Source organism: Topomyia yanbarensis, chromosome 3 (assembly GCF_030247195.1).
Source record: "Topomyia yanbarensis strain Yona2022 chromosome 3, ASM3024719v1, whole genome shotgun sequence".
Classification (NCBI taxonomy): domain Eukaryota; kingdom Metazoa; phylum Arthropoda; class Insecta; order Diptera; family Culicidae; genus Topomyia; species Topomyia yanbarensis.
The window spans coordinates 188,536,773-188,561,387 of NC_080672.1; the positions used below are offsets into that span (position 1 = coordinate 188,536,773).

A 24,615-nucleotide genomic window follows, 5' to 3' on the forward strand; every position below is an offset into this window, starting at 1 on the left:
TAAAAAGATTATGGTTCATTCTAAATCTCCTTCGAAATTGCTCGTCTGTATACGTCGGTTCGACGCTGAAACAGTCGGATACCAAACGCTGAGCACCCTCTTGAGCGTTCGATATTGGGCCTTTTTCCTTCACGAGTTTTTCGTTCGCATGCATTCTTCTTCCGATCCTGCGTTTCGGCTAATGCAGCCTGTGCCTGGTTCAACATTTGGCTCATGAAATCAAGGTCATCATCACTAGAATCCGACAAAAGGGAGGAGTAATCCATAGTGTTTTCTGATTTCACTATTTTCAATGTTTTATACGCTTAATTATACGTCAAATTCTAAGAAATATCAATAACCGGTGTGGAGGTAAGTAACTAAATTGATGACCGTGATAGCAACGACCGGTGTTCCGAAGAAAGACTAAGCTAAAATGGCCACGCTGCCTGTAACTAAAATGGTCACCCGAGTAGCAACGCACCGGTACGGTTGCTCTAAGAAACGCAAAGCTACATAACTAGGTAACAAATACTATCACAGTATATCAATCCAACCCACGGCACGGATTATCAAATTCAATCCTTATTTGAAATTTTGCCAAATGACACTTATGCTAAACAGTGTGCTGCCTTTTAAATGTGCCTATGGTCGCAGTGATTGCTTAACTACTGCTATATGTGTACCTATTATAGGTAACAAATCAAGTGGTAACAATTACAAAAACAACGCTAGTTTGAATATTTTTTATAATAGTGGGTTTAAAAGCATTCGACTGAGATAGAACCATTGCTCCTTTTCAAGGAGGTTGCCAAGTCCAACAACAACAATTATAGTCAATTACTGCTTTAAGAAATTGTCGTTTTGTAATAAAAAAAACTGGTTTGTAGCCACCTACGGGTGCAACTGTGCCTTTCTCAATTATCTACTCTAGTATTCCATTCTTAGTTATATTAGCATAAACATGAAAATTTAATTGCAATGTTACTGCACTTGACAATAATATGAATTTATGTTGAATTTGGTTACTTTCTCTGGCGCTTCCAGAATTTCAGATGGTGGCCAAAAGTTTTTATTGGCATGATATGTCATTTGGTTTGCTGTATTTTCCACTGTTTATGTTTTATTTCTTTAGGTTAGGAATCGGCGCTTTAGTCTGTTTTTAATAAAGAACTCCTGCATGTTCTCTTTTTCTGACACTTCGGTCCTTATTGGACCTATCTCAAGAAATCAAAAGTTTGGTTTTCTCTTGTCGGTTAGCATCACACAATTCGTTAAATCGACTGATTCAAACAGTTGTAACCGATAGGTTCCAATTTACAACTTGTGTGCTCCACCACAAGTCAACACAAACCCCGATGTACCCTATCGTACTCGGTTGCAAGGTTCCCTCTCTTTTTATGCTCTTGCGGTCTCTCGCTCTCATAAGATATAAATGAGCGAACTGACAGCATCTTGTGAGTGCCGGGTGTATTGGATAAGAGCAGTGTCGTATCCTCTATTCAGACCGGTGCGTTCTCGCGCTACAGAATGTGCTCGATTATAGCAGTGTGACAACTGAGGTGTTCTCGTCACTCCACCGATGGAGCCACTAGCGTCATGGTTGCCAAACTGAATGGACCTGCCAAATCTACATTTGTCGTAGATATTCGGATGTGTTCGGTCTTTCTCGCAATTTCTACGCACATAAATAGCTTGGCTCGGCTGAAATCGATCTCTTTCGTTCCGTGGCTTATTACCAGTTTCGTAGTGCGCGACGGTGATTAAATTCGTTTAATTAGGTTAGCAAAGTGTGGCTAAAAACGTGGTGTGGATTGTGATAATGAGAGTCAGTAATTATTGTTTAATTTTAGGGAGGAGTAGCTGACTCTTAGTACAATTGAAACATTCTAAACAAGATTGTTCTTAAAAAAAAACTTTAACGATAGGTTCGTTTGGCGAAAAATCAGTTTAGTAAACTTTTTGTTAATTATTAAAATGTTACCCCACAGATACAAACACGTTAAAATTTAATAGATATAACTAAAATACGCGCATCAAGTGTTCAGGATACGTCCAAGAAAAAGGTAAAATTATACTGAATAAAAATACGGAAATATATGTAGAGGTTTAGATTAGCGTGACGTTGCCGGTACTGATATTCTCGGTATAGGTCCAGCCTGGGCCTTTTTCTTTTTGTTCATTTGGAACAGTGTTCCAAAGTATCATCCACAGACTCGACAACCAATAAAACCTCGATCGTCACCCGCCAGGTGGGGATCGAGTAAGCACGGATCGACAGAAGAAATCACGGGTTAAAGCGAATAGCCGCCATTGCAGCAATATTTCGGCGTTGGAAAGCGGTATTCCACCAGAAAAACCGCGCGCTGAAGCGAATAGCCGCCATTGCAGCAATATTTCGGCGTTGGAAAGCGGTATTCCACCAGAAAAACCGCGCGCTGAAGCGAATAGCCGCCATTGCAGCAATATTTCGGCGTTGGAAAGCGGTATTCCACCAGAAAAACAGCGTGCTGACGCGAATAACCGCCATTGCAGAACCGTTGCAGAAGGTACACTACCGTCAGCAGTCGTCTAGTACAGCGTTCAAACTTGCATCATCCGGAGCTCCGGATGGGTATTGTGCCCCTTACAACAGCATTCAACATCAGGAACAACAGTGACTGTTCGCCGAAGGAAAGAGATTTGCCCGGTCGACCGGGAAACAAACGGACAACAGCATTGCCGGATGAAACAGGTACCTGTGTAACGTCACGGAGAAATTATGGTGTGTATACAATTGTAAATATAGAGTATAGGGATAGAAAAGTACAAATAGGTAATAGTAATAGATACAAGCCATAAAATTAGGATAGGTTTATATGAGTATAATTACAGAGATAGATGGTAGTTTCAGGGAATAAATTCAGAATTTTGGCAATCTGAAGAGTGAAAGCATTGTCGGAGTTGGTACGAACTTTCTCTATCGGGCCTGCTCTCTCTCGGAGTACCTTTGTGGGTGTGTGATTCGGTCTGCGTAGCGGTAAAACGACCCTGTGAATCTTCGCGAGTGGGTGAGCCCCACACACCGCGGTTAACACGCAAGAGAGTATCAATTGGCGCCCAACTAAAGTGTTTGCGCAACCGAGTTTGAAATTTTCTTCCGCTCCCAGTAGGGGGAAGAAAAATCTTTTCCGATTTTGTAAATTAATCATCGTTCTCCTAACGAACGAGTTTTGATAAAGTTAATCCTAGGCAGGGTTACAGGAAATGGATTTGGAATTTAATTTACTATACAAAAACCTTCTGGTGCACCATTTGGAACGACCAGAAATGGAGTATGAACTTTGCATACGGGCTGTGCAATTTGAGCAGACAGACAGTCGATCGGCTTTGCAGAGGAGGTTGAGGGATCGGCTAAGAGAAGAAAAGGAAAAACAGGTAGTAGATATTGAGTTTTGGAGGTGTGACAGAAGCGTAGATGATGAAATTAAAATTATCGATGAGCAGTTGGAGTCGATTAGAAACTACTTGGAGGGTAGAGTTCGGTTTGAAGGTATAAAGGACAGTTTGAAAACTCGGTTAGTCCACTACTTTTCCAGGGCTAGACGAGCTCAGGAAGTTGCAGAGCGAGAAGAAGAGTTATTGGACTTAGACAAAATACTGGGAATCACTCGGAAAATGATGAATATTTATTTTTCACCATTTTCTCCAGTAAACTCTATTCGCGATGAAGTGGTTCAGCAAATTGCGAAGACTTTATCGAATCTGAACGTTACCTCTCCTTCCCATTCGAGGTCGAATATTACGAAAAACACTACTGGTCAGCATTCTCGTTCAGAAAATGTTGAACCCGATGATGAGCCGGTAGAGTCAGAAGGGGATGAACAACAGGCAAGATCTTCAGAAGCTTCGGGGCGGAGAAAACTAAAATCGGTGCGTGATCGTAATTTTGAAAGTAAACGCTACAATCATCCATTCGCGAATTGGTATCCTTACGCGTGTCCATTTCCTCCGGTTCCGTACGGCTGGAATCCACAATACCCTACCGCGAACGATCTATGCGAAGAAAAATTCATTAGGAAATTTTCATTGGAATCGAAGAAAGGTGGTAAGCCTATACCGCAAAACGAATCGTCGGACACAGTTACGAATGAAGAACTTCATGAATTGGAAGGAACTCGTACACGAATTGAAACGAGAATTCCTTAGTCGTGATCATGACCACGTCAATGAAATCCGCGCAATCTCGCGCAAGCAAGGCCCCAAAGAGCGATTTCAAGACTATTTATCGGAAATTCAAAAGATTTTCAATTCATTAACTAAGCCCATTTCAGAGAGTAAGAAATTCGAGATAGTGTATCGTAACTTACGGTCCGATTACAAAGGACATGCGGTCGCGTCTAATATTGATAATCTCGCGGATCTCAAAAAGTTTGGTCGGCAACTCGATGCGACCTTTTGGTATAAATACTCGGGTAATACAAACGAGCCAAACCCCACGCGGAATCGATCTCAAGTTAACGAGGTAGCCGTCGGTAGCAAACACAAGCAAAAACCCCTCGCGGTCGACGAGAAGAAAGCTTTCAAGTCGAGAAACTTTTATCGATCTCAGAAAACAGAAGCGTCTGACGAGGAGCCGTCAGTTAAGAAATCGCAGGGCGAACCATCTAATATCGCGAACCAGAATAGTAAAAAAATGAAGATTCGAGAGGGATGAAGGTCTTGCTGGAGAATTATGTCCCCCCGAAGGACGGTATATGCTTTAATTGTCGTCTGAAAGGTCATCATCAATCAGAATGCAGGATACCTAAACACAAGTTTTGCTATAGGTGTGGGTTTCATGATGTTGATACAAAAACCTGCCCGTGGTGTGAAAAAAACTCACGAGAGACAGCTTGAAGGGGCAAGTCTGTCCTAACGATTTACAAAAACCTCAAACCTTTGATTTGTCTCAATATGGCTACCGTCAGTTCAATGATGCTGAATATTTCCAATTATCTCAGACGCAGCTAGAAGAATTATTCATTCATCTCAATGAAGATGAACGCCCTTTTGCAAAAGTAACTATTTATGACATCCCCGTGATTGGTTTATTGGACAGTGGGGCACATCGCAGCATATTGGGAGTCGGGGCCAAAAACTTAATAAAACAATGCAAATTAAAAATTAACCCTTCGGATGTAGAATTAGTTACAGCCAGTGGACAAAAATTACACACGGCAGGATGTGTAGATCTGCCAATGACCTTTAATGGAACGACCAAGTTAATATCGACTTTAGTAGTTCCCGAACTTAAGAGACGCTTGATTTTGGGCACGGATTTTTGGAAATCATTCCACATAGTGCCTTCCATTCGATCGGAGTATGTAGACGAAAAAGAGCTTGCTTCGGAGTTCGACGAGCTGACTGAATCTCAGTTACACAAACTCGACCAAGTGAAGCAACAATTCAAAGCAGCGGAGGAAGGGCAATTGGATACGACGCCTCTTATTACTCATCGCATCGAACTGACAGACGAAGCCAGAAAGAACCCACCAGTACGCATAAACCCCTTTCCAACATCACCCAAACGTCAGGAACAAATTAATAAAGAACTCGATAAGATGCTAGAAGAAGGCATTATTGAGAGATCGTATAGCGATTGGACTCTGCGTTTGGTCCCAGTCGATAAACCTGATGATACCGTCCGCTTGTGCTTAGATGCGCGCAAATTAAACGAGCGAACGATCCGGGATTCTTATCCATTGCCCCACGCCGATCGTATACTGAGTCGACTCGGTCCATGCAAGTACATTTCGACAATTGATTTGTCGAAGGCGTTCCTTCAAATTCCACTTCATCCTAAGTCGAAAAAGTACACTGCATTTTCTGTGTTAAGCAGGGGATTATTCCAGTTCACCCGGATGCCCTTCGGCTTGGTAAACAGCCCGGCAACATTGTCCAGGCTGATGGATCGAGTGTTGGGCGCAGGTGAGCTGGAACCCAAAGTTTTTGTATATCTTGATGATATAATCATCGTAAGTGATACGTTCGAGGAACACCTCATGTTATTGCGCGAGGTGGTCTCACGACTCCGCAGGGCAAACCTATCCATTAATTTACAAAAATCTAAATTTTGTGTTCAGGAAGTTCCCTATTTGGGATATATCTTGTCCCGTAGTGGGATGCGACCGAACCCTGACCGCGTAGAAGCGATTGTGAACTTTGAACGTCCCCGCACTCTTCGAGCCGTACGTAGATTTCTGGGGATGTGCAATTATTATCGTAGGTTCATATCCAACTACAGCCAGGCCGTCCTCCCTCTTACAGACCTACTGAAAGATAAACCCAAGCAGGTGCGCTGGAATGAGCTTGCGGAAAAGCCTTTATTAACATTAAGGAACGATTAATTACTGCCCCAATATTAACGAACCCTGAATTCAGCAAGCCGTTTGATATTCACTGCGATGCGAGCGATACCGCTATCGCAGCTGTATTAACGCAAAACTACGATGGGGTAGACAAACCGATTGCATATTATTCGCAAAAATTGAGCGGGGCACAACAGCGCTACTTTGCGACTGAAAAAGAAGCATTAGCTGTCCTTAACTCAATCGAAAAATTTCGGGGCTACTTAGAAGGTACTGCGTTCACGGTTTATACAGATGCCTCTGCCCTTACGTATATTCTGCGGAGCAGCTGGCGTACTTCTTCGAGACTGTGTCGGTGGAGCATAGAACTCCAAAGACATGATATGGTCATCAAACATCGTCGAGGAATCGACAATGTAATACCAGATGCCTTATCCCGGGCCGTAGAAGTCCTGACACTCGACGCAAATAACCCCGACTGGTACCACAGTATATTTACACGCGTTCAAGAAGACCCAGAGAGATACAAAGATTTTCGGATCGATCAAGGCATTCTCCGCAAACTGGTATCTACCAAAGAAGATACGGTAGATTACCGATTCGAGTGGAAGGCGTGCATTCCTTCGGACGTCATTGAAACACTTCTGAAAGAAGAGCATGATGATACCTTGCATTTAGGGGTAGATAAAACGCTGTCTCGCATGAGAAAAAAATATTACTGGCCCAGAATGTCGGAGGATGTCCGCACTTACATTCAGAAATGTTCCATCTGCAAACAAAATAAACCCTCAAATCACTCGCAACATCCCGAAATGGGTTTGCAAAGAATAACGAACAAGCCATTCCAAATAATAGCGTTAGATTTCATCCAATCCCTCCCCAGAAGCAAACATGGCAATTCACATTTGCTCGTAATAATGGACCTATTTTCCAAATATTGTCTAATATTCCCTCTTCGTCGGATTTTCGCTCCCCAAGTTTGCCAAATAGTGGAAGAGAACTGGTTTCGTAGATATTCCACTCCAGAGTACATTATTACTGATAATGCTACTACCTTTCTTTCGCACCAGTTCAAAAGACTATTAGAAAGATACCGTACCCAGCATTGGACCAATTCTCGCCATCACTCTCAATCAAATCCAGTCGAGCGTCTGAATCGGACTATTAATGCCTGCATAAGGACTTACGTTCGTAACGACCAAAAATTGTGGGACACTCGCGTGTCGGAAATAGAGCACGTTCTGAACAATTCACCGCATAGTGTCACGGGGTTTAGTCCGTACAGGGTTCTTTTCGGACATGAAATTGGTCAAAAGGGTGATGAACGCAAAATGGATAGGGATGAGGAGGAGGTGTCAGAGGAAGATAGGTTAGGAAGAAAAAAGGAAATTGATAAATCTATTTATGACATTGTATACAAAAATCTTCGAAAGCATTATGAGAAAAATAAGAATTATTATAATTTACGGAGCAAAGTCAAAGCTCCATCGTATACGGTTGGTCAAAATGTTCTAAAAAGGAACTTCCGCCAATCATCTGTTCCTCAAAATTACAATGCCAAGCTAGGTCCATTGTATACGCCATGCACAGTACGAGCCCGTATTGGAACGAGTTCCTACGAGCTGGCTGACAAAACCGGAAAATTACTCGGGGTGTTCTCAGCAGCTGATATGAAACTCGACGTATCCTAAAATGAACAAGAGAGAAATCAGAATAGCTGAATACATAAAATAAGCATAGTAGATGTATGAAATCAGAATCTTATCTCAGGGTAGCCTTGGTATAGCTGCGGCCGAAGTTATAATAGGAAAAATAGCGGTAAACACAAGTCAAATGAGTCGTGCAACCAAACACTCCAAAACTATTACCGATATCGATATGTACTTACCTCCTTTCCGTAAATCCAAAACGGCTCGATTTTTTTGAATTTTTTCCTGCAAATTCCAATGCAACCGATTATTCAAACAAAACCTATTAGTGGAATAAGGAGTTTGCTCAAAAGTGCGCACTTTTCTTCGGAAACTTTCGGAAAAAGGACCTGTTGAGGGAACTAATATCATAGGTAAACAAACATGGACAGTCGATAAACGTCAGAGTAATATGGGATTACGAGCGACCTTATCTGTCTTTCACTCATGAGTGAATGAGTATCGTGGAAACTGAGTTGAATGGAGGGCTGCAACTCAGGTAGTTTTGAAATAAGTCAAAATTAACCTGATGTTAAGAAATCCCAGTTTTTGAATATAATTTTAAAGGTCTCCTCGTCCTTCAAAATGCTTGAACTTACAATCATTTTGAACTCGGACGGTGGGGTAATGTAACCGATAGGTTCCAATTTACAACTTGTGTGCTCCACCACAAGTCAACACAAACCCCGATGTACCCTATCGTACTCGGTTGCAAGGTTCCCTCTCTTTTTATGCTCTTGCGGTCTCTCGCTCTCATAAGATATAAATGAGCGAACTGACAGCATCTTGTGAGTGCCGGGTGTATTGGATAAGAGCAGTGTCGTATCCTCTATTCAGACCGGTGCGTTCTCGCGCTACAGAATGTGCTCGATTATAGCAGTGTGACAACTGAGGTGTTCTCGTCACTCCACCGATGGAGCCACTAGCGTCATGGTTGCCAAACTGAATGGACCTGCCAAATCTACATTTGTCGTAGATATTCGGATGTGTTCGGTCTTTCTCGCAATTTCTACGCACATAAATAGCTTGGCTCGGCTGAAATCGATCTCTTTCGTTCCGTGGCTTATTACCAGTTTCGTAGTGCGCGACGGTGATTAAATTCGTTTAATTAGGTTAGCAAAGTGTGGCTAAAAACGTGGTGTGGATTGTGATAATGAGAGTCAGTAATTATTGTTTAATTTTAGGGAGGAGTAGCTGACTCTTAGTACAATTGAAACATTCTAAACAAGATTGTTCTTAAAAAAAAACTTTAACGATAGGTTCGTTTGGCGAAAAATCAGTTTAGTAAACTTTTTGTTAATTATTAAAATGTTACCCCACAGATACAAACACGTTAAAATTTAATAGATATAACTAAAATACGCGCATCAAGTGTTCAGGATACGTCCAAGAAAAAGGTAAAATTATACTGAATAAAAATACGGAAATATATGTAGAGGTTTAGATTAGCGTGACGTTGCCGGTACTGATATTCTCGGTATAGGTCCAGCCTGGGCCTTTTTCTTTTTGTTCATTTGGAACAGTGTTCCAAAGTATCATCCACAGACTCGACAACCAATAAAACCTCGATCGTCACCCGCCAGGTGGGGATCGAGTAAGCACGGATCGACAGAAGAAATCACGGGTTAAAGCGAATAGCCGCCATTGCAGCAATATTTCGGCGTTGGAAAGCGGTATTCCACCAGAAAAACCGCGAGCTGAAGCGAATAGCCGCCATTGCAGCAATATTTCGGCGTTGGAAAGCGGTATTCCACCAGAAAAACCGCGCGCTGAAGCGAATAGCCGCCATTGCAGCAATATTTCGGCGTTGGAAAGCGGTATTCCACCAGAAAAACAGCGTGCTGACGCGAATAACCGCCATTGCAGAACCGTTGCAGAAGGTACACTACCGTCAGCAGTCGTCTAGTACAGCGTTTAAACTTGCATCATCCGGAGCTCCGGATGGGTATTGTGCCCCTTACAACAGCATTCAACATCAGGAACAACAGTGACTGTTCGCCGAAGGAAAGAGATTTGCCCGGTCGACCGGGAAACAAACGGACAACAGCATTGCCGGATGAAACAGGTACCTGTGTAACGTCACGGAGAAATTATGGTGTGTATACAATTGTAAATATAGAGTATAGGGATAGAAAAGTACAAATAGGTAATAGTAATAGATACAAGCCATAAAATTAGGATAGGTTTATATGAGTATAATTACAGAGATAGATGGTAGTTTCAGGGAATAAATTCAGAATTTTGGCAATCTGAAGAGTGAAAGCATTGTCGGAGTTGGTACGAACTTTCTCTATCGGGCCTGCTCTCTCTCGGAGTACCTTTGTGTGAGTGTGTGATTCGGTCTGCGTAGCGGTAAAACGACCCTGTGAATCTTCGCGAGTGGGTGAGCCCCACACACCGCGGTTAACACGCAAGAGAGTATCACAGTTTTCATGTGACGAGTGGTTTCATGGACCGAAACCAGAACCTTAGGCAGAACTTGACAGCTATGCGTTTAGCAAGAACTAACCGATAAGAGAACACCAAAATTTCGATTCCTTGAGAAAGGTCCAATAAGGACCGGAGCGTCGGAAGAAGAGAACATACAGGAGTTCTTTATTAAAACAGACTGAACACCGATTCCTAACCTAAAAGAGTATATCATTTGCAAGAAAGTTCATTCATTAGGAGTAGGAAGGTAATTGGGGATCAATATTCTGGATGAGGATTATATTATCAATGGCAGAAATGGAATTAGTCCACCTAGTAGTACAATTGTACCTTTTTGATTCGTGATCACTGAGACTTCATAGTTAGGTTACGTTCAATATATGTTTGAAAATGTCAATTACATTATTATTATATATTGTCCCTATATATAAAAATCAAAATCAGTATTCTACCGTTATAAGCATATTTGTCCACTATTCTATAGGATTCCCTATATACATAGGGCAGTTATGCGTAGGCAGTATTGGAGTCTTGGAAAATTTTGTGAAAAAGTAAGCGGTTTGAGACTTGCCTAGTTTTCATGGTATACTAGTACAAGAAGAAAGGCGCCGTTGGTATCACAGTCAAGAAAGATTCATAACGCCTATAAGGTCTTTGTATAATGATTGCTCTAAACATGAAATAACCGCTCAATGTCTCGGATAGGGTTAATTCTAGTATGAAAAACTGTCTTAATCCACCTGGTGGTGAAAATATTTTATTTTTCCAAACTCTGATTTCATGGCTTATTTTTTTATATAAATTGTTAGCTTGACTGGGCCGTGGGTCTACTATATATTTACAAGATGTAAAAAAAGATAGAATATTAGTGGGTTTGTCTGTCCGATTCCGCACCCATGGGTCATTCGTATCTCTCTCGTCGTTCACGCCTGTATCATCTTTGTGGTAACGGCTTTGATGTGAGCGGTCCGATGTTTCTTACTTCTCGTCTTCACGGGTCACGAGTGCAAACCTTTTGTCCTTGGTAGCAGCTACCTTGCTGGTGGCATTGGCGGTTGAGATTGAGGTACTTGATACAGCTTTTGTAGTTTTTATTATAGCTTGAATAGCCTTCACAAATATGTCAACCATTTGTGGTTTAGGTTATGGTATTGGAGAATGCGTGTTGGAATTTATTTCCGCAGATGAGCTTTCCTCGACGGTTCCAGGGCACCACTGTGACCTATTAGTTTGTCCTTGATGCATGCAAAGAGTTCTCTGTGTAATAGTACTACCACATAGTGTATTGCACCGCAGGATAAGGTAGGAGTGAATAGGTCGGTTCACACGCATTCTCACTACAAAAACGCTATTTGAAATGAAATACTATGTATTTGAAATCAAGTAACTAGTAACATTGCCTTTAGTGGTTGAAAATACTGTTCATGGCTTGTTGCTCAACAATCTAAAAACATCGATGTGAAAAGCCTGTTTGAATCCACCTAGTGCACTATAGTGGTGAAACTGTGCCTTTCTCATTCATTTTTATTATAAACTTTCAAATGTTACTTTGTTATTATACAGGAAAACTATACACACGAATGAAATTCAATATTAGAATTAAAAAATGTTGTTAGCGTGAGGAGGGAGGATGCGTCGGAAACCTCCTAACTTATTCTGGTATGCGGGGGTTGAAGGGAATGTGGGTGAGAGGTACTCTGAGAAAGGTGATGCAGAGAACAGGTTAGCGGCGAACCTTCGCACCTACCGGCTGGCCTGTCGAGAAGGGCGGGTCAACCAGTAGGTGCAAAGGTCCGCCGCTGGCTGTTTGACATGACCTACTCACTCTAGTCCACGGTGGTGAGCCGACTCTACTCAGGAGTTACCCGGTAGGGTGTAGGGTTCGGCCATTCCAACTGAAGCGCAACGACTTGCTCACATTTCCGTAAATAATATGTTAAAAATTTAAGTTTCTAGAGTTGGTGAAACAAATTTTTACATTTATAAAGTTGAGTTCAATTGAGTTATGCATTTTTTATTAATTTAATGGATTTATCGAAAACTGCAAAAGGTTCATTGACAAAGCCAAACATGATATCTGGTAACATATCGTTCGTCTAAAGCAAAGTATCTAAACTTTTGACGAAAGTTTTCTCCGACAGATTCTGGATATAGAAAACTCTTGCAATCGTTCGATACGAATTGTGTTCGCAGGCTGTTTTTAAAATTGTGATTACTCTCGAGTTCGGCGAGACAGTTGCGTTCTTGTAGAAGACTTCTAACCTTTTAGTATAGAGGGTTTCAACAATGACAATCGTATATTTTTGAACTTTAATAACTTCCATTGTACTGAACTTAACGTCTTACTATTCGATCGAAGATGGGAACAGGATATACGATAATATTTGCATTATATGAAAGTCAAATTTTTATTGAAATCCAAGAAATAGATTGAAGTGCTTCAAACAAAAAAAAATTATAGAAGTTAGTATCACTTAACAGTGGAAAGATTCGCAGAAAGCAATTCATACTTGAACGTGCCTACCAAGCTAGATACAAAGAGCACCGGTAAAATTTATATTTTTACAAATTCATTGAATATACAGCCCATTCTACATCACCCCAGCAATCCTCTCGATTTTAATCAACCACCTTTTTTCTCGAAAAAAGGCGAATGATGACACATTCTACTAATGAGATGAATAAGAAACGATATACTCTATTTTACCAATTGCACTCAAAAGTCGACGATAAAGTAGAGAAAGGAACTGGAAATGTAGCACGACTGCCAGTTTAAGTAATCTTCGATTTCGGGGTAGATTCTGCACACCATAGTTATGTGTGCGCATAGCAAGTGTATGAGAAGATTGTAGAGTGTGGCCTAAGACTGTGCTACCTACAAATCTGCAATGTCGTACTGATTCGAAGAAACCTCCTAATCCAATTCATATGCTTTTAATACTATTATATATTGGTTTAATGGATAGTTAGGAATAATCATATAGTTATTGTTTTGAAACATTGTAGTCAAAAAATTAAATTACAATTATAAACTTTTTATTAGCTTATGAAACTCTCAACGTTAGTACAAATTATGCCAGGTTGTTATCTCACTGTTCGCAGTCTCATGCATTATGCCTGGGTTACAAGAACTACCTTTGACACAGCAGTTCCTGTTCTCCCCTATGATCATATTGCTATCAACGTCGATTTCTCAATTCATCCTTGAGTTACTGAGACCCTAATTACTGAGACCCTAATTACAGTAAGGCATGGTTCTCCGCTAGATGATCCATACAGGAATCGTTCCAAATTCCTGCCAAGCTTCTCTATACGGAGGAAACATCTCTGCCATCCGTTGACACAAACAGCAGCCAACAAGCACTATTCGCAGATTTTTTTTTATCAAAAATAAACCTTATTCAAATTGTGAAAAGATCTTGAATATGTTGTGTATCCGATTTACCTGTTACTCGTAGGCAACGATTGCTGTAAGTTTTTCTCTGTACTCAATCTAAATTTTTGTGAATAAAAAAAATTCTAGCATGTAACCGAGCATACTCAGAAATATCGACCATTTGCTTAGCATTTGCTGAGCATTTACTCACGATTTGTAACTTTATTCATGCCAAATCAGATGTTCGAAAAGCAAATGCTCAAACTGAGAAAGCAGCTGTCAAAGCAAAGTTTTATTCATACCAACTTGAGTAAATGCTCAACGCGGCTGCTCGACTGCTCGAATCTCAAGAAGCTGAGCAAATGCTAGTTTTTATTCATACGGCTTAATGCCGCCTTTGTTAGCGATTTTCTTCCCGAATTGATCGCGTTTTTCACGGTCTTCTTGCGATCATCCGGCTCGAAGGACCAGAAATGTTTCTTCTTCGATTGAACACTGGTTACGATGAAACCTCCTGTTCTTCTTAATCGAACAACACGTGACGGTTCTATGTTGAATTTACACGGACACTTTCTTTCTTCAGTGAAAGATCGCGGGTACATTAAAAACAGGACCGATCAAGGTGATAATTTTATTGCAACTGATTCTGGTATACTCATGTGCGCTATCATATATTCCTTCGGTTATCACCGTTCTTATTTCACTACTACTGTACAGTGTATACAGTACAAGTGTGTTGCGAGAGTGAGTTCCTCTGGCGATCATGTCTGAGAGCTATGATCATTGCAGGGTGGGTTCGCTAGTCGAACATATCAGATTAAATTAATCAAAGTATTTTACACTATGTCCTAGTAGCATTATTAGATGCACATTGCATTAATTTCATTTAATGAATAAGAGTCGCAAATTACTGAGCATGCTGTAGCAGTAAGCAGTGAAATAAAACAATAAAAAAAATATATTTATATAAATACAAGCTATTCTAGAATCCTGAAAGATTGTTCCCAACGTATGAATATCCCGGTTCGTAATTGACTCTTCAGCCTTGTAAATTCACTTGAGAAAGCGTCGCCTACTGTCCCCAGCGATAACAAGTTGCCATTAGCAACAGCAGCAATCCATTGCCTCCCAACAGCGTAACAGCGCGGAGAAAGCCATTCCAACATCGAACGCCTTAGTGGACGGACAACCCAGCAGCAGCAGTACACCATCCAACCAACCCAGCAGGAGCAGAGGCGAAGCAGTACGCCACCCAGCCAATCCAACAGAAGGCAAACGAACGGGCCGATTCGCGCGTAGCAAGCGCGTCAACGGGTTGCCCTTAGCAACGCGATACCTCACCCACCATCCCTCGAACGGCAAGCGCGAGTCCGCGCATGTATAAAGCTGTTTGTAACAGCGCGGAGAAAGCCATTCCAACATCGAAAATCATATTCTTATTCTTAATTGTATCGCTTGGATGTTGGTTTTCTTTTCGCTTCGTTTCTCAAAGTCCTGTATTTGAAATTTTATTCGTTGCTCTAGCTGGGATTCGGATGCACTTCACCCATCTTTTAGAACCTAATTCAACGTAGTTCAGCCAAAAAAAAAGACAGTTTACATCGACAACAAGTGTAAATATATAGCGAGAAATAGTTCTTGTACTCAAAACTGTTTCAAGGAAAATTCGATAAGATAGCTTTTCTCTTGAAGAAACTTAAACAAGCTTAAGCTGAATGTACAAAACAAAACAAAACATTTTTTCCAGGCGATAGATGATTCATTGCTTAAATGTTCATCTACTGATTGTTTTACTGACCCGTTCATAAATGCAGTGCCTGATTATGATCCACCAACAGAGGAGGATGCTTTTGTTGTTGGACGCGTAGCTGGTAAACGTGTAGTATTTTTCATTGACTCAGGGGCTCAAGTAAATACCATCACGAAAAACACATTGAATGCGATACTCTCTGAAAACTCTAAAGCTGGAACATCTGACAAAACACTGCGCGCATATGCTTCACAAGGGGAGATCAGCGTTGTAGCAACGTTTTCGGCAAAATTGCACGTGTCTAAGGACAGGCCGACATGCTTGGAAAAATTTTATGTTGTTGAAGAGAGTAGATCATTGTTGGGCTTCAACACAGCTGCTCGGTACAGTCTATTGGACGTAGGGTTGAGAGTACCTGTTGGAGGTCATGTCAACATTTGGAAATGCGAGCTGGCTATGATGAATTCAATTACAAGCTCACCAGGAATTTCCGAAATTCAACGTACCACCCGTACTACTGCATTATGATAAAGAGATGCCTCCTGCTAGGAATGTATATACACACATACCAGCAGGCTTCAAAAGATTGGCACAACAAAAGCTTAGCGAGCTTTTAGCAACAGGAATCATCGAACCAGTTACTGAAGACATGAATCGCTCCTTCTGTTCTTCATTGTTAGTTGTACCGAAAGTTAAAAATGATATTCGTCTTGTTGTTGACTTGCGAGGCCCAAATAAATGTATTCACAGAACGCCATTTAAGTTGCCTACTTTTGAAGCCATACTGATGGAACTGCATGGAGCAAGATGGTTTTCAACCATAGATCTCAAAAATGCCTTCTTTCACGTGGTACTTGATGAGCGATGTCGACATTTGACTAACTTTTTCTCTGGAGACGCACTATATAGATGCCGGAGACTCCCGTTTGGTCTATGTAATGCTCCCGATATATTTCAAGAGATTATGCAGTCAGTCATTCTCTTAGGATGTAAGGGTACTATCAATTACTTGGACGATGTGTTAGTATTCGGAACAACGAAGGCGGAACATGATGCAAACCTCAAGGAAGTATTCAGGCGATTAGAGGATCATAACGTCAGGATCAATGAAAACAAATGCTTGCTAAACCAGAAAGAAGTACCGTTTTTAGGGTTCCAGCTCTCTGCCGCTGGATGGAGTGTGGAAGATGAAAAAATTAGAGCCATCCAAAATTTTCGCAGACCGCAGACTCAAGACGAAGTCAGAAGCTTTCTTGGTTTGATCAATTACATTGATCGATTTATCCACAATCGAGCTGACAAAACATGGCGTTTGAGAGAATTAGCTAGAGCAGATCATTTTTACTGGTCGAAAGATTTGGATCTAGAGTTTGAGCATCTGACATGCACTGCTTGGACGAAGATCAAGACTCTTGGCTATTACAATCCAGCAGACGAAACTGAGCTTTATGTTGATGCCTCACCGCATGGGCTAGGGGCAGTACTAGTCCAATTCGATAACAGTTCTAACCCAAGGGTAATCGCATGCGCTTCACGAGCATTGTCTTCGGCAGAACAGAAATATCCTCACACACAAAAAGAGGTTCTAGCAATGGTTTGGGGGGTTGAAAGATTTTCCAACTATCTGATGAGCAAGACATTTAAGATTCGAACAGATGCCAAATCAAATGATTTTATTTTTGCAGAGCAGAAGCGTGGGCACTCCGTCTATAGTCATACGATTTTTCCGTTGAAAGTATCCCAGGGAATATGAACATCGCGGATGCGCTTTCCAGATTGGTGATTGCCAGTGAACCGATCGAATCATTCGATGATTCCTCTGAAGGACATCTACTTTTCGTCTTGGATTCAGGAAATATGGGAATGAACTGGAATGAAATTGAGTTAGAAGCGGAAAAGGACAAGGAACAGAATGAGATTCGAGAATCTCTGAAGCAAGGAATATGGAAAGAAGAACTGAGGGCATACGAATGCCATGCTAAGTATTTCCGTTTAATGGGTGCTTTAATTTTCAAAAATGATCGGGTTTTATTACCACATAAATTGCGATCAAGAGCACTTGAACTAGCACATCAAGGTCACATGGGAGCAGCGTCAATGAAACGGATTTTGAGGAATCACTTCTGGTGGCCGCGATTAAACGCGGAGGTTCAGAAGTACATAGAATGCTGCGAAACATGTTTAAGACTTTCAAAGAAAAATGCTCCACTTCCGTTGACGACTAGAGAGTTACCGGAAGGCCCGTGGGAAATCCTACAAATAGATTTTTTCTCAGATAATGATTTTGGCTACGGAGAATTTCTGGTGGTAGTAGATACCTACTCGAGGTACACCCATGTTATTGAAGTAAAAAAGATCGACGCAGATACAACAAACGCTGCTCTGGCCAAAATATTCGAAGTTTGGGGGTACCCTCTTGCGATACAGAGTGACAACGGGCCACCATTCCAGAGCGACACATTCATTAAGACGTGGGAAAATAAGGGCATCAAGATTCGCAAATCCATACCCTTGAGTGCTCAATCCAATGGTGCGGTAGAAAGGCAGAATAGCGGCATTAAAAAGGCTTTGGCGGCTGCTCGATTGGACAATGTGCATTGGAGAACTGCGCTGAAGAATTATGTCCATGCACATAATAAAGTACGCCCCCTATCTCGTCTGGGAGTTACCCCATTTGAATTGTTAGTAGGCTGGAAATGTCGCGGTACCTTTCCTTGTTTTTGGGAAACTAAATCTTCCGACTCATTAGACCGCATCGACATTCGAGAAAAGGACGCGGTCTCGAAATTGCAAAGTAAGAAGTATGCCGACATACGTAGAGGAGCTAAGGATTCTCACATCAAAGCAGGGGACACGGTCTTAGTGGCAACACATAAGAAACATAAATCAGACCCAACATTTTCGGAGGAAAGATTCACAATACTGGCTAGAGATGGAGCCAAAGTTGTCGTTCGAAGCGAGCGTGGTGTTCAGTATTCCCGCAATGTCCAAGACGTTAAAAAAGTGCCTGAACATCTGGAAGAGTTTGCTGATAACATTACTCAAGGAGGACATGTTGTGAGAACAAATAACACTGAATTTGACGATGAGCTTGAGCATTCAGAACTTGATAATGCTGTAAAAGTAGGGGATGATAAAATTAATCGCCCAAGACGTAAAATAAGGAAACCATGTAGGTTTGAAGATATGGTTCTTTATAGTATCTTCGAATAAGAGAGTTTCATTGCACAAGAACAGAACAAGCTGTAGAATGTAAATATATTCTGGGAATTTTACTCAAGATGTGTGCATGATCAGCAAATGGAGATCAGGTAAAAATATTTTTATTTAATTAACCAAAAACTTCTATCATTATAGTAAAGTTATTCAACAGGTCCTTGTAGCTGACCGGAACAGAAAAGGATATCTATAGGAACCTCGGGGCACTCAAAAATCACACAGAAGTTGTCGCTGAATAACAATTAAATGAATTGATATAAATATAGCAAAAAAAATAAGAATATCAGAAAATATGCTGTGTGAAATATTGTATTAAGAGTAGTAGACAGGAGTATTGTAGCAGTAAGCAGTGAAATAAAACAATAAAAAAATATATTTATATAAATACAAGCTATTCTAGAATCCTGAAAGATTGTTCCCAACGTATGAATATCCCGGTTCGTAATTGACTCTTCAGCCTTGTGAATTGAGAAAGCGTCGCCTACTGTCTCCAGCGATAACAAGTTGCCATTAGCAACAACAGCAATCCATTGCCTCCCCACCAACAGCGTAACAGCGCGGAGAAAGCCATTCCAACATCGAACGCCTTAGTGGACGGACAACCCAGCAGCAGCAGTACACCATCCAACCAACCCAGCAGGAGCAGAGGCGAAGCAGTACGCCACCCAGCCAATCCAACAGAAGGCAAACGAACGGGCCGATTCGCGCGTAGCAAGCGCGTTGCCCTTAGCAACGCGATACCTCACCCACCATCCCTCGAACGGCAAGCGCGAGTCCGCGCATGTATAAAGCTGTTTGTAACAGCGCGGAGAAAGCCATTCCAACATCGAACGCCTTAGTGGACGGACAACCCAGCAGCAGCAGTACACCATCCTTTACTAATCTAATTTATTAATTATAAAAAGGAGGATTTCTTTTTATGTTTAGTGTGAAAGAACACATGCGTTCCTGTTGGTAGTTCAACTAAAAGTGAGTTGACTGCTGAGCAGCCAATACTTTTTATTTTGCCTTTCTCTTCATGCTCACGCATACAATCGAACGAGATACACAGAAGGTGAATCTCTCTACTGGGTCATTTCACGAAGGTATAACAATTCTTATCCCTTTTTTTTGTTAATTCAATTTTACTTAAATACTAACTTTGCTTATCAAATAGATTAAAATTTATTATTCACAATTCATTTATACTTATATATAAAGTTCTTCTCGATATTGGCCTTCTTTAACCGTTTCGATCTCCTTAGCGTAGGAGCTTGTATCTTAGCAGTTTTCCTTCGAGCATCACATTGTAATTCGGAAAATTTCCGACGCTTAGAGATAGCTTCGGGAAAACCTCGAAATACCTCCTCTTCATCACCACTGGCCATTCCATCGAAAGCTCGCTTACGCTCATCCTTCTTTCCGACTCGATCATCACTGCTAGCGAAAGGAAGTATAATCCCGCACGTCTTAGCGGATGAAAACTTCGGAACCTTCAGCTGGTTACGATGAGCCGTTACGAGAATAAGTTTTTCGAAAGTTTTCGTAAGTATTGAGCTTTCAACCATCGTGTAATATCATGGGAGTTGTGGTTTTTATAGTAAACCACATCACTCATTGTCAGCCTATCTAGCGGTTCATTGAACGGAATCTTCACATGCTCAACTCTTTTTGTATGCTTTGGTTCATCAATAAGGGGTGGTGGTTCAGCTAATTGCTGTTTGTAATTAGACCTTGGGTTCAACAAATCAATCAACATTTTGGGTTTATAGCAGAAAATATTTTCAGCTGGGAATTTCCCATCTGACGATAAACAGGTATTTCTGTAGTTCATCAGAAATACATTTATCTGGTCTTCAATATCTAATTGTTTGATATTTGGCTCTATCATGAAACGTTTTAAAACATCTTTTACAATCCTAACCGAACGTTCAGCTTGTCCATTACTGGATGGATTGTATGGTGGACTTTTTAAGACCTTGATACCTTGCCTTTCTAAAAAGGTAACAAAATCACAAGAATTAAAAGGAGGACCCCCATCTGTAACCACCACATCAGGCAACCCAAATCTAGCAAATATACTTATAAATTTCTTTAAAACTTTCTTCGCATCAGTCCCATGTTTCATCCATTCAATTTCAATCCATTTCGAGTAACTATCGACAATAAGTAAGAAAGTTTTATGATCTAAGTGAAAGAAATCAGCGTGAATTCTGCTGAATGGTCGTTTAGTAGGAATCCAAGCGGAATTAATTTTTGTTTTAGGAACAATTGCCATTCTCCTGCAAGATTCGCAAGCATCAACATATTTTTCAATGTCTAAATTAATCCCAAACCAAAAAACTACTCGACGAGCTAATTTCTTCATTTTTACAACCCCAGAATGATTAGCATGTAATAACTTCAAAATCCCGCTATGCATGGATTTTGGAATCACAACCCTGTCCTGGTATAGTAAACAATCTCCCACAATTTCCAAATCCACTCGATTCGCGAAAATGTGCGCGTAACGTTTATCTACTCTGTTTGGCCAACCATTCTGCATATAATGTACAATTCGTTGTAAAAATTCGTCTGCTCTCGTCTCATTGGCAACCTGGGAATAATCTATGGGAAATTCCTGACTAAAATTAATACTTTTGACAACTTCCCTATCAAATTGTTCTGGTACTTCCTGGTTCAATGGGAATCGCGAGCAAAAGTCAGCGTTTCCCATCTTTTCAGACGGTCTATATATAATATCAAAATCATAAATAGCCATCTCCAAAACATATCTTTGTAGCCTAGTTACAAAAATAGCATTCTTCCCAGCCTTCCCGAAAATTCCTACCAAAGGTTTGTGATCAGTGTAAACCACAAACCTTTGACCATATAAAAACTTATGAAATTTCTTCACAGTGCAAACTAATGCTAAAGCTTCTAAATGAAGTATGGGGTACTTCATTTGAGCTTTATTTAAAGAGAAAGAAGTAAAAGAAATAGGTTTTTCTGTACCTTGAACCTCATGTGCAATTACGCCTCCTAAACCATAACCTGAAGCGTCAGAAACAACCACAATAGGTTTCATAGGATCGTAAAACTCGAGAATATTAGCATTCAGAAACTCGTTTTTACACCTAATGAAAGCTTTATCACAATGTTCATCCCACACATACTTCATGTCCTTCTTCAACAACCTATATAAACAGCTAATCTTTGAAGACAGACGGGGAACAAATTTACCATAAAAATTCACAAGTCCAAGAAACGACTTCAGTTCCGTCACATTCTTCGGTACAGCGGCATCCCGTATTGTAGCTAATTTATCTGGGCAAGGAAGCAAACCCTTTTCAGAAATAATATGTCCCAAATATGGCAAAGATGATACAAAAAATTTGCACTTGCCCCAGTTAACCTTGATATTTGCTTGAGCTAATCTATCTAAAACCATACAAAGCTTACTACGACAGTCATTCAAGTCCTTTCCTGCAATAAGTACATCATCTAAACAACATCGTACATGCTTCAAACCAGCCAAAACTTGGTCCATCACCTGCTGGAAGATCGCTGCACTCGATGATGCTCCTTGGGGTAACCTGTTGTAAATAAAAAGTCCCTTGATCGTGTTGATCACCACAAACTTTCTAGATTTTTCTGATAGCATAAGCTGTGTATAAGCACCTTCCAAATCAAGGGCACAAAAGACTTTACTACCCGCTAAATCTGCAAAAATATCTTGAGCCAAAGGAAGAGGATAACTGTTGGGAATAATTAATTGATTGATGGACACTTTACAATCTATCACCAACCTAATCTCTCCATTCTTCTTAGGGACCACAACGACTGGAGAAGCCCATTCACTGGTTTTAATAGGAGTTATCACATTTTCTCTTTCCAGTTTTTCTAAATATTCAGTAACTCTCTCTCTAAGTCTGAAAGGAACCTCATATGCTCGTTTAAAAATGGGAGAATCTTTCTTCAACATCTGCTTCAAACCCCACAATTGGCGAAGAAAGATCCTTTGAAAAGACGCATATTGTTGATCTGTGAAACCCCTGTAAAATATTGTCTCCACTCAGGATAAAATACATCCAACCAATAACGACCCAATAATGGTACAAAATCGTACTCACAGTCCAATACAAACAATGGTAATAATCTTACAATGGTCCTAAAACGCACCATCAAGTCAATTTTTCCTAAAACGTTCAATTTCGAACCATTCACCACCACCAATTCTTTTTTGCTACTCTGTAATGGCATGTCGAAAAGTTTCCTATATAGTTTAACACCAATTACAGTAACCGCTGAACCACAGTCCACCTCCATTTTCAAACTTTTATCATTAACCATCAAAGTTAGAAAACATGGATCGCTATTTATGGACGACACTTGCATGCACAAATATTCACCTGAATCGCTGTTATCATCAGAATCGTCTAAATCCGTTCTCAACCGATTAAAAAGCTCGCCAATCTTTTCATCTCCGAAGCTCACATCTTTTTTTTCATCAACAAATTTAACTGAATTTCCTTGCATACGCTTGCGCTTGAAGCAAGAACGCTTGATGTGGCCCTTCACGCCACAAAAATCGCAAATCATATCTGCATAACGTCCTGTCCTACTTCTTCCACCACTTCTGCTGCGCCATTGCCGCTTATGTGCATTACTACTACGGCCTCTACTGTTACTTCGTTTGCGACTGACATTACCTTCAAACTGATCCTTTCTCCCAAGACGACTTCTGACAGAACCAACCTGGCCGCCATTTTTATCGCTAATTATTCTAGCCCTTGAACCCGCCAGTTCCCAATTGACAATGACTCTCTCAACCATAGCCAAACTAGGATTTTCTTCATTCAGAAGTTTTTCTTGCAAGGATTTGTCAAAAACTCCCATAACGAGTTTATCCCGAATGGCAGTTTCTCTAAACTCACCAAAAGCACAGAATTCTGCTTGCAGCTTTACTGCAAGAACAAAATCTTCTGCTTTTTCATTCGGTCCTTGAACTTTGTTATAGAATTTATATCTTTGAATAAGGTCTGAATCGACCTTATCAAAGCGCTCTTTCAATTTTTTAGAAATGTCAGCGTACGTTACATTTTTAAGGTCATCAGAAGAAGGGTATAGAAGCTTTAGTTCCTCATAAACAGTAGGACCGCTCAAGGTAACAAAAAGTGCCTTTTGTCTAACGAGATCTACTATGCCATTTACTTGAAACAAATACTCGAGCCTCTCAGAGTAGTTGGTAAAAGAAGATCCAACTACATAGGGTTCAATAGAACCAATCAACACTTTATTGTATGTACTTTCGCTCCCCTGAGCCATGCCTTAGAAATGCACAAACAGCGATGTAAATATGAAATGTGAAAAAGGAGAAATGAAATCGCTTACCAGATCAATCCGATTTTCACTACTCACCACCCACGTCTCGTAGTGAGAGACTGGTAGTGTTGCAGAAACTTTCCGCCACTTGCTTCGGAATTTCTGAACCGCTCGCTTCGACGATCCTGCCAAGCAGCAATCAAGCCAGCAGCACCGAACAAAAAATACAGAAAACTCTGCGCACTAATAAACTGCTCGAATTCCAATGGCAGCAAATCGTGGATAATGCCACTAAAAGCTCGTCAAATCTTGCGCTGAAAGAAACAAAAAGAAATTATTAGTTCCTTTGTTTTAGTCGTTTTTTTCTTTTTCTGATGAATAGGTTCAATTTCTAAAAATTTTTTTAGACGTTTTATAATCACAAAATGGCTTCCAATCTTTTGTCGGAAAACAAAGTTTGATTTGCACGACACAAAAGATACAAAAGAAAGCTTGGAATACTAAAAAAAATGAAACCGTCGCAACAGTAGTTTAGCAAACTACTTACGCGGACACCAGTTT

General features: G+C 40.7%; 1 protein-coding gene and 1 long non-coding RNA gene across 2 annotated transcripts; one reads left to right on the forward strand and one right to left on the reverse strand.

Annotated features, from left to right (window-relative positions):
- Positions 1-7,697: 7,697 nt before the first annotated feature.
- On the reverse strand, positions 7,698-8,396 carry LOC131691120 (uncharacterized). Its single transcript, XR_009305714.1, has 2 exons — positions 8,197-8,396; positions 7,698-7,995 (listed from the first exon to the last, which is right to left on the reverse strand). It is a non-coding gene; the product is annotated as an uncharacterized LOC131691120 (long non-coding RNA).
- An 8,905-nt stretch (positions 8,397-17,301) lies between these two features.
- Positions 17,302-18,765, forward strand: LOC131687496 (uncharacterized protein K02A2.6-like). Its single transcript, XM_058971589.1, has one exon. The coding sequence runs from the start codon at positions 17,302-17,304 to the stop codon at positions 18,763-18,765; it is 1,464 nt and encodes a 487-aa protein (XP_058827572.1).
- Positions 18,766-24,615: the final 5,850 nt, after the last annotated feature.